Source organism: Vicia villosa, unplaced genomic scaffold (assembly GCF_029867415.1).
Source record: "Vicia villosa cultivar HV-30 ecotype Madison, WI unplaced genomic scaffold, Vvil1.0 ctg.004846F_1_1, whole genome shotgun sequence".
In the NCBI taxonomy this organism is placed as follows: Eukaryota; Viridiplantae; Streptophyta; class Magnoliopsida; order Fabales; family Fabaceae; genus Vicia; species Vicia villosa.
Genome location: NW_026706524.1, coordinates 42,939 through 53,871, shown reverse-complemented (window position 1 = coordinate 53,871; position 10,933 = coordinate 42,939). Strand labels below are relative to the sequence as shown.

Genomic DNA, 10,933 nt, shown 5'->3' with positions numbered 1-10,933 from the left:
CGGAATATTTGCAAGATTTTCTTTCTGAAACATCTGACGATACTGAGATATCAATCTCTATTTTTGACGGCAAAGAGGATGCCTACTGGTGGGTGCTATGCGCTGAAAAAAGTTTCAAGGATCATGGAATACCAGATACGATGAAGTTGCAGGAAGCTGTAAAGAAATTGCACGGTGATGCTCTTCAATGGTGGCTTTGGCGGACTCAACATCAACCTCTGTTATGTTGTGACACATTCACTACTGTATTTCTTTGGCACTTCAAGCCCGAATGAAGATCTATTTTACCGATTGATGAGGAAGAGGAACATGCGTTGGAGTTACAACGATCGGCGGAACTCGACGATGGCTCAATTTTATCAATTGACGATGAGAAAGAGGAACGTGTGTTGGAATTACATCAATTGATGGAAAACCTAATTTTCCCCAATTCTCACTACCATGAATTTTATAATACCTTAACCCCAGAAATGACGACTTCAAACTCATTCTCGGTATTGCTCAACATTGAGTCTCCCTTCAACGACATCAAGTTTGACGATAAGGTCGACTTTGCGATTCAACCAAAACCACCAGATCCTACTTCTGACTTTGTTGTTGAAGAACAAAGAGGTGAAAACAATGTTTCAGTAGAAACCCTTCTGCCAGATGTAACTCTGAAGCCCTTTGAGTCTTGCGTCTTCAAACAAATAAGAGAGGGAAATAATGATACCGATATGGTTTTCAAGTTATCAATTTCTAGTCTACCACCATAGATACCTCCTCAACCTTTGATGCCTCTGCAGTCGCTTCCAGCAACAACGGTTACATTTTCACTGTCTCCTAAAGAACCAGATATGCCATTGCCATCACCGACACCAAATGTTAATCAACCTCTGGGACTTTCCCCACCACCGAAGCCGCCAAATCTACCATTAAAACCATCGTTCAAAGCTTCTTTACTGCAACCATCATCCCTTGTTTCACCGAAGAAAGTCTCGTCATCATCGACACTACCGCCGCCGCCGAAAACACCATTAAAACCTCCAGATATATTGTCGTATTTGTCGCCGCCATCGGAACCACCATGGGATAAAACAACAGTCGTTGAATCATCACCATCTCCCGCCATCGTAAAGTATACTATGCAAGAAATTTTGTGTCTTCAAGGCCACCATATTTTTTTTCAATTAGAGAATCAAGGGCTCCATCTGATAATTTCCCGAGAATCGATTGGTCATACAATCCAATGTGGGTTTGAAGAAAAAACTGGGGTCCTGAGGAAAATTCAGCTTCGAATTCGTGAATTTGGTTCTTTGAGTAAAGAGCAATTGTGCGGTTCAGAGAAACATTGTTTCGTCCATCAATGTCTACCGAAAATTGTGACTAAAATGGTGAATTTGTTAGGCGTTGAAAATGAATTTGTTCAACACGTCGCGGGCAATGCTCTTGTCTTAATTTCAGAGTTCATGTTTACGACAGGGAACAATTGGGATGAGTTCTTCAATTTGTTATGTTGTTCATTTGGAATGGATTTTATTAGAATGCTCCCGCGTTCGTCTGAAAATAATAACTTTGATTCTCCTGATGTTGATTTTGCGCTGCAACATGGGCTGATGAGTTGTGATTGGTCTATTGTGGCTGGTATCATTGGAGTGCTTCGTGGTATATGTAAACATTTGAAGGAGGATTATGATGATGAACTTGTCAAAGTGTATTATGACTCTGTTAATTCTTGTCTTTTGAAAATGCCTTGGAATTTGTTGGATGAGTGTTGGAGTTGTAACAGTGTTAGCACGAAGAAAAGCTTGCTGGTGAATGAACTGCATCTTAGCCTTTATTTGAAAGCTAGCCGGCATTCATGGGTTTATTTGAAGGCTTGTAATGTTATGTGGGAAAAAACCATTCTTGCTATTTCCCTTACTCCTTGTAGATTCAAACTGCAAAGGCACGAGAGCACTATTTTGAACGATGGTCTAAATGATTTTCAAGGCCGCAAGAACCACATATATGAAAAATTGCATGGACAACAAGCTACTACTCGTCAATTCAACCATGGCTTGTTTCATGATGCTGATGATTTTGCAATTCCACCTAAACCACCTGATTCACCACTGCTGAGCGTTTACAATACAGTTGTTGGGCTAGCAGTAAGAGGCGACGTAAATTTCGGAATAGTGAACGGAGCTGAAAGATATGTTGAGGGACGAACTTACAATAGGGGACAAGTTCTTGCAGCTGGCCTGAAAAGCGAAAATGTAGTTGAAAGTTTATTGACAGGAACATTGAGAAATATCTCCAGCAGTACTGAGGGATATTTCTATGAACCTCATCAGATACACTACTTCTATGAATCTGTTGCTCATATGGTTCAAGCAGAGTCTGATTCCCAAAAGAGAGATGAATATATTCAGTTGTTGATAAGGCTCCCTAATCAGAAATGGATGGAGATTATTGGTCAGGCACATCAAAATGTTGAATTTTTGAAGGATCAAGATGTAATACAAAATGTACTTAATATTGTTGAAATTGGTCTGCTAGTTGATTTTGAATCAATTTTCACTCACACATTTGGCCACGAAGGCTTCCATGGAATTGGACCTCATACAATCACACTTCCACTAGTGTCTCAACATAAATTTCATGTTGTGATTGTTCAGACTAAACAGTGGGATCCAGGAGAAAAAAAATAAAAAAGAAAGCTTGAGTTAGCAATTTGGCTTTACAACCTTGAGGACAAGGTTGTTTTTGAAGGGGTTGGCAATGATAGAGTAATGATTATGATTAATTAGAAGTAGAATTTATATTATTAGCATTATTTTTGGATTCTAGTTGTATTTGGGCCTTTAATTAGTTATTGGGCCTATAGTTACTATTCTCTACTATTATATATGTACTCAATGAGAGATGAGAAAGGAAGGAATCAAAAAGAAATCAAAGTTATCTTTATTTTAATTTCCTTTACTTTTAATGTTCTTCCCCTCTTAGTTAGAAAACCCTAATTTTATAGTCTTGATAGGAATCTTTCTATCAATGACATGCTGTTTGTCAATTTGATGTTGAAGGTATATAGAATTAATTGTGTATATGTTCATCAGGCACTTGTTGATGCTCCTGATATGGAGAGGTCCCCTATAAATTTCAAGAGGCTTTCGCTTACTGACCTCAAGATTGATATTAAGTGGGTTCCCAAGAAGAAGGATCTCGTCAAAGCTTTGGAGGCTGCTGGTTGGTACTACTTTTTAAGAAGAATTTGATTTTGTTGTTGGATTCTTTTGTTAATGATTTGTTTTGTTCTTAAACAGATGTTCAGAATAAGTGGGCAAAGAGCTCATGGGGTAGAAAACTGATTGTGAAGAACACTAGAGCAACACTCAATGATTTTGATAGGTTCAAGATAATGTTGGCAAAGATCAAGGTTTGTTTCGATTTACACACCTATGATTTTTTCTTATTCTTTGTTTTTGATATTATTAGAATCGGTTGAGTGACTTGTATGGGTTCAAATTAAGGTATGAAGTTAAAATTATTCATTTTTGACTTATGCAGAGGGCTGCTGGTGTTAGGCAAGAGCTTTCTAAGTTGAAGAAGACTGCAGCTTAGGCATTAGTTAGTGATCAAATTTTGAATATTCCAATGACTTTATTTTGATATTAGTACACTTCGGTTTGTTTTATGATATTCTATGTAATCATTGAGTGACTTCCTAGAAAGGGTTATTTTCGAAGCTCATATTATTGGATTGATATTAAGTTCTTTCCAAGTTTTTCTTTTGCTTGCGGATGATTTGCATATTTTGGTTTTTAAGATGTTCTAAGACTAATAGAAGTCTCGAACTGCATATGATGGCAACTGTTGTTTCCTTGTCATTTATTTGCATTTTTGTTTTTATCACATCTAGTCTTATCTTCACGATGGTTAAATCCTTTAGTAAGTTACACTAGTGTAGGCCTTGGTTGGGTGACAAGAATCTATTTGGGATGTTATTTACTCTATTTTGAGGGCAGGGAAGTTTAATTTGTTAGTCTAGGCAATGTTTAAAATAACGTTTCCGTAGTTGATCAGAGAAACCCTCCCAATCTCGACGAACCTCGTTTAGGGAGGTACCTTGTTGCAGCTGCTGATAACATTGTGTCTATACTTGACGTGGAGACACACATGCCGATATTCATTAAAGGTTTGTTTGTAGTTCTATTCGAGAGTCAGGATCGCCAAGTGATGCATATTAATGTCGAAGTGTTAGAAATGAACTTAAAATATTAATTAATGAACTGTTATGGTTGTAGGGTCATACAAAGACAATAGATTCTGTAAGCTGGGATCCATTTGGGGAGTTGCTGGCATCAGTGAGCGAGGACTCAGTTAGGATTTGGACTCCTGGAACAGGAAATGAAGGGGAATGTGTTCATGAGCTTAGCTGTAATGGAAGTAAGTTTCATTCATGTGTTTTCCATCCAACATTCCCTTCCCTGCTCGTCATTGGCTGTTATCAGGCAAGTCTTTATTTTCTCGTTGATATTGGCATTATTTATCATTTCCCCTACTCTAATATGCAAATAAGAATGCTTGATAATTGGTACATTTCTGTGTAGTCAACAGAGCTGTGGAACATGGCCGAGAACAAGACAATGACTTTGTCTGCTCATGATGGTTTAATTACTGCCTTGGCGGTTTCAACTGTAAATGGTTTGGTAGCTTCTGCCAGTCACGACAAGTTCACCAAGCTCTGGAAGTAAGTAACATGAAGTAACTCCGTCTCCGATTGACAATACTCGCAATACTCTTAGATTTCTGTTAGTGTTTGATCACATATTTTGTAGGTTATCTTTTGGACTCTTGAATCAATCCACCTCATCTTCTCCTTTTGGTGGTTTTGATTTTCTATGACTTTAGGTTCTAACCTATATGTAATGCACTGCAATGTAGATAGTCTACCATGCTGTCACATCTTGTATCTAGTTGATCGCTTACTTGAATATTGTGATATGTTGAAAGATTGTCTAACAAGTAACAACTAATTTGACCCGAGTCGAGGAGACTTAGTTTTCCCCTCCCATTGCCTTGAGCGGCTTAGTTTTGTAAACATGGATGAGTGTTTTGCTTGTTTTGATTTTTATGATTGGCCATTTCTCCACTTTAGTTGTTAATATGATTCATTATGTCAATAGCTTGAATTTGAATATAAACGGAGTTGTATCCTTTTGTAGAAGGTGTGTGATATTGTTATGCATAGTTTATTTAGTTTTGTTTGCATATTGATGAATATTTATTTATTATTTCAGAAAAAATTTAGATGCAGATACATGGAAGTGAACATAGCAGGACTTTCAACGTTATGGATACATCAACATACAAATATAAAAAAAAGGATTTTTATTTTATGTGAAAATTCAAACATAGAAAATAATAATATGGAGGTGGATATATACTAAGATGTTAAGGATATAATTTATTTTGTAATTAGTTTTTATCAATATAATATGAAATCAATCTTTCCATATTGAACTATTTGAATTTATTTAATAGAAAATGGTATCATAGTTTAATTTTAGTTATTTAGCTTTGTCATGGTTCACAATGTAATGGAAAATATTTTAAATGAGTAACTTTTATTTAAATAGTAATATTTCTCAATTATATTAAAAATTGAATTTATAAAAATAATATATTTTTATATAATAAAAATTATATTATTTGAAGTTCTAGTGACAGCTAAAAGAAAACAATCTGTAGCTAGAGTTTCTATTATTTGTAATACTAGCATAGTATATAGTGACACTGTAGGGAAAAACTTAACCGTAGCTAAAAGTTATTGTGACATTTAATTTGGTGTCACATTATGCCCCCTTCCCCTTAAAGTTGACGCCAAGTGTGAGTGTCACTCAAAGTCTAATAGACATTTACCTACAGATTTTTGACTTAGTGTCACCGAAAGTCAATTTTCTTGTAGTGACACAATTACTTGATAATAGCACGATATAAAAAATATTGTTTCGAATTAGTATCATTGATAAAAAAAAATTTAAAAAGTATTTAAATCTAAATTATTAGTAGATTATTCAAAATTATCCTACATTTTTCTAAGTCGCACTAAAACAATTGGCGACGGTGTAAAGAGTAACTTGAGTTTGGAATTTGGATGATTGTGTGAAAGTAACTCTTGATTTTGTTTTGGCCGGAGATTATTTCTTGACAGATTTTCTAGTAGAGAGCAGCTGAGGAAAAGAAACACAGTGCAACGAGGTCATGATTAGATCACATCTTTTTAAACTGTCCAATAATTCTTAAAGTTTGGGAAGCTGAGGAGAAATGAAAAATTAAACCCGACACCTTTCAAATTATACATCACCTCTCTATTGAAATATTTTAGAAATGCCTTTGTGTAAACTAAATAATATTTTCGACCGAAATTTTTGATACTTGAATTTTTTCGATAGTGTTTTTGAAATTTTTGGTATTTGTAAACTATTAAAAAATTTAAATTTACCATAGAATATTAGAAATTTCTGTTATACTAAAATTTTCGGTAATTTTTTCATCTGATAAGTGTGCACTTAGAGAAATTCAGTAGGATGAAGTTGGTAACAATACGCCTGACCTGCCCAAACATCTTTTTAGAAAGTTCTTCAACTTCGAGCCATTAGATACAACCTTTAGCGTCAGACGCTCCTATAAGAAACAAAATAAATAAAAACAATCAGTAAACTTCCAGATAGTCAATCAAGCCAAAATAATTAATAATGAACAATTTACAATAAAAAATATAATATACGTACCTCACCCTACCATATACGAAATGCGAAATGGTCGACATATCCTGTGAGCACGGACCCGTCAATAACACCTCTGAAAAGGATCCATCAGTGTGAATTGATGACTCTGTAGACGCATGTGTCGTGGCGTCTGTATCAGTAGGAGACACCTCATCAACCGCCGCAGGAGCCTCTTCAACAACACCTCTATAGTGAGTACATGTTCCTCCACATCGGGCACTACCACAACTTCCTCCTCCACAGTCGGTACCTCCACAACTGGCTCCTCCAGTAACTCCACAACTGGCTCCTCCACAACCGGTACAGCCACAATTGGCTCTTCCACAAGTACCTGCTCAACCACCGCTACAGGTGCATACTCTGCAGTATCAATTCTAGTAGTCCGACGTTTGGGTGCAGGGTACTGCTTCTGCTCAGCCAAATGTTTCCAGTGAGAACCAGTCAGAGGATATCTTCTAGCCTGTTGTTGGGGAGCCTCTTCCTTATCCCTTCGGGCCTGAGCTTCCGCTCCACCGGTCAGGTTGTTCGCAATGATAGCGCCTTCACCCCTGGTCTTCCCTGAAACAAATAAATAAGGCAACAAATTAGTTAAAAAATGAACTATTGGAAATTCTGAAATTTCCGGTATTTTCTTAAAAAATATGAACAACCGAAAAGTCTGAAATTTTTGGTATCTTTTCAAAAAAATTGAATATCGAAAATTTCAGGTACAAAAACCTCTAAATAGTATTGGAAAATTTTGAAATTTATGGTACGAAGTACCGGAAATTTATGAAATTTCCATGAATTTCTATACAAAATTTTGCAAAAATACCAGAAATACTTACTATTTAGTGAAATTTCCAATATCGCTTCAGAGATTTAATTTTTTTTATATTTGCCTACAAATTTATAAAATGGCAAATTTTTTAGTTTGAATATTTTATTCTTTTCATATGTTTTAGGAGAGGTGATAGATTAATTTCTCTGGAGAAATAGATTAATAACGACATAGTTTTGGAAGGGACTCTATGGAAATTCTTTCTCAATTTCAGAAGAAACCCTGAAAAACTACACTAAAGAAGACAACAAAGAATGAGGTATATGGTTGGCTTCTTAAGGAACCGCAAGAATAATATTTTATTGAAAAAATTATCTTCAGAATCCTTTAAGTTATTTAATTTTAATAAGTGAATTCTTTATGTTTTTTTTTTTTTTGCTATATGTGACTTCTTTATGTTAACAAGCGCATGTACGGTTGGCATTTTTTCTATTTTATTTTTTTATTAGTTTTATTTTAACTTCTAAAATTCATATTAAATTCGTTTTTGGTCCAAAAACTATGAAAATATTTCTTAAAATATTTCTTCTCATTTTACACTTCGCGTAATTTTATGAGAATTTTATTTTTTTGTTTTACTATTTTTCTTTAATTTCTTCTTTTGTGTGCATTTTAATTAGTTTAAAAATATTTTTATGTACTAAAAAATTCGGAAAATTTTATTATATGATCCAATGATGGTTTGTGACCTATGTTAAGTGACGTATCAGTATCATTAGTGCCACTTCAGCTTTTTTGGAAAGGAGTTTGGGAAAAATTTCAACGATGCAAATGTTAGTTAACACATATATAGCGATAAAAATATAAAGGACTAACTTGTTACAATTAAATAACTTAAAGGATTACGGGGTAATTTTGCCATATTTTATTTAATGATTCTCTGTGTAATGTAAGAAATATTGTTTGGTATATTAAATTAGTGGTTTGAAAGTGGAGCATCATAGGAAAGAAATTACAAAATTCACCTATAATTTTTGAAAATTTCTTTACCCACCTCCCTATAGGGGTCACCCCCAGCGAAAACCCAAAACTGCCCCTGCTTCGGAGATGCATCTCCAAAGTTTTTTTTTTTTTTGAATTTTTGTTACTTCAGAAATGCATCTCCGAAAACACCAAAAAAGTGGTGTTTTCGGAGATACATTTCCGAAGTCAAAAAAATTCAAAACCGTGAATATTTTCGGAAGTTCATTTCCGAAAATATTGTTGCATATACAAATTTCCCTCCTTCACTATTTCATCATTTTCTCCAAAACTTCCCCAAACCCTCTCTAAAACCCAATCAATCTCCATCCATTTTTCGTCCTAATTAAAATCAAGTTTCAAACCGTTGATCACGTTAAAGGGAGCATAGAAAGCTACAATTTCAGGTAAACATCACTCATTTATTCCCCTATTTCACTACATTGATTGATGAATTTTATGCTGAAATTGATATGGTTCGGAAGTTCATTTCCGAAATATATTACCTAACAAATTTCGGAAATGAACTTCCGAAATATGCCCTGGCAGTAAAAAAAACTGTTTTGGCCAACTTTTGCTAATTTTTTCATTTGTTAGGTATGGTGCATCCGGACAACATTGTGCAAGACGATGACGCAGTAGTTCCAGTAGTTGTCAGCGTTAATAACGATCTGGTTATCGACGTTAATCCTATGATCAATGCGGTTGATGTTCGGCAAGAATTTACAAATGATCGGAGCTTCGATAGTCGCGAACAATTGATTGAGTAGGTTCGGAACGAAGCTAGTAAATTTGGATTTGGAATTGTTATTTTAAGATCGGACAACGGAAATAGTAGGCGGAAAGCTTTCGTTGTTTTGAATTGCGAACGAGGTGGGAGTTATGTACAATCAAACCGGGTGCTAAAACACGACGACACGGGATCGAGAAAGTGCGGGTGTCATTTTAAGTTGCGTGCTACTTGGAGGGTTGATGATTTGTGGCGGTTAACCGTAATTTGTGGAATTCATATTCATGCCTTGGATGTCAAGTTACACGGACATCCAATGGCGTGTCGTTTGTCCCGCGAATAGAGGAATGTGATATCGGACTTAACGATAGTCAAAGTGGCTCCTCACAACATACTTGCCGATTTGAAGTGTAAGAAACCGAATAGAGTTTCAAATATCAAACAGGTTTACAATGAACGACACAATCTCAAAGTTTTAAATATGGGCCCTCGGTCGGAAATGCAACAACTTTTGAAACTACTAGGCGGTAACAAATATGTTTCAAGCTTCCGAACCTCCGAGGACAAAGTTACGGTGCGTGATATTTTTTGGACTCATCCGGAAAGTATCAAATTATTCAACACATTTCCAACCGTTCTAGTCATGGATTCGACGTACAAGACAAACAAATATAGGCTTCCTCTTCTAGAGATAGTCGATGTGACCTCGACGGACAAGACTTATTTGGTCGGGTTTGCTTTTTTGGAGTGTGAAAAAGAAGACAACTTTACATGGGCCTTGGGAATTCGCAAGTCTTTGTTAGTTGATCAAGAGGTTATGCCAAACATCATTGTCACCGACCGGGACAATGCTTTGATGAATGCGGTCGATACCGTCTTCCCGACATCTACCGCGTTACTTTGCCGGTATCACATAACTTGGAACGTGAGAAGCAAGTTGAATCCCGCGGTTGGGACAAAAGATAGGCCGGATGAAAATGGTAAAGTTATCAAAGCCGGTGTTGTGGTTGATAGGATAATGGCGGCATGGAGGGAAATTTTGGATGCATACTCCGAAGAGGTGTATACCGAGAAATTGGTACACTTTAGGTCTTTGTGTGGTTCCATTAAGACATTTTGTCATTACGTCGAATCCACCATTCTTGACAAAGTTAGAGAAAAAGTCGTGTAAGTCGTGTGCGCTTGGACAAATCAAGTTAGACTTCTTGGTTGCACCACGACTAACCGAGTTGAATCCGCACATGCGGTCTTCAAGAGGTGGTTGGATGATAGCAAGGGAGATTTGTGTCGGTCCGGATCATATGTGTCATACCCCAAAATTTGCCCATCACATTTTTATACTCAATTTCATTTGAATATCAGAGTCTCAATACTTGATTGAATATGCACTCTCCTAAACAACAACTCTTCGACTAGGGTTTTGTATTTCTCAAAATAAAATCAACTCCTGATACCTCAAGTGGATTCCATAATCTCTCATATGCCTCATAGTTTCCTCAGGCCAAGTTGCAAGCTCCAGTTCATAGGATTGCTCAGTCAACTCCTCAAACGATCAATAATCGACTGGTTGTCCTAAAAGTCAAACTATGGACAAATTACAGTCAAAACTTCTAATTTTTGGTCAACATCCTCATTATGGAGTATCATTCATCATATGATCAAGGATTGATC

At 36.0% G+C, this 10,933-nt stretch overlaps 2 protein-coding genes across 2 annotated transcripts; both read left to right on the top strand.

The window, feature by feature from the left end:
- Window positions 1–3,017: 3,017 nt before the first annotated feature.
- Window positions 3,018–4,478, top strand: LOC131642343 (large ribosomal subunit protein eL14-like). Its single transcript, XM_058912604.1, has 4 exons — window positions 3,018–3,207; window positions 3,285–3,397; window positions 3,529–4,156; window positions 4,266–4,478. Exons 1-3 carry the CDS (start codon window positions 3,018–3,020, stop codon window positions 3,580–3,582), a joined length of 357 nt encoding a protein of 118 aa, XP_058768587.1. The 3' UTR covers window positions 3,583–4,156; window positions 4,266–4,478.
- On the top strand, window positions 3,894–4,866 carry LOC131642342 (transcriptional corepressor LEUNIG-like). Its single transcript, XM_058912603.1, has 5 exons — window positions 3,894–3,909; window positions 4,037–4,164; window positions 4,266–4,472; window positions 4,572–4,711; window positions 4,800–4,866. The coding sequence occupies exons 1-5, from the start codon at window positions 3,894–3,896 to the stop codon at window positions 4,864–4,866; spliced, it is 558 nt and encodes a 185-aa protein (XP_058768586.1).
- Window positions 4,867–10,933: the final 6,067 nt, after the last annotated feature.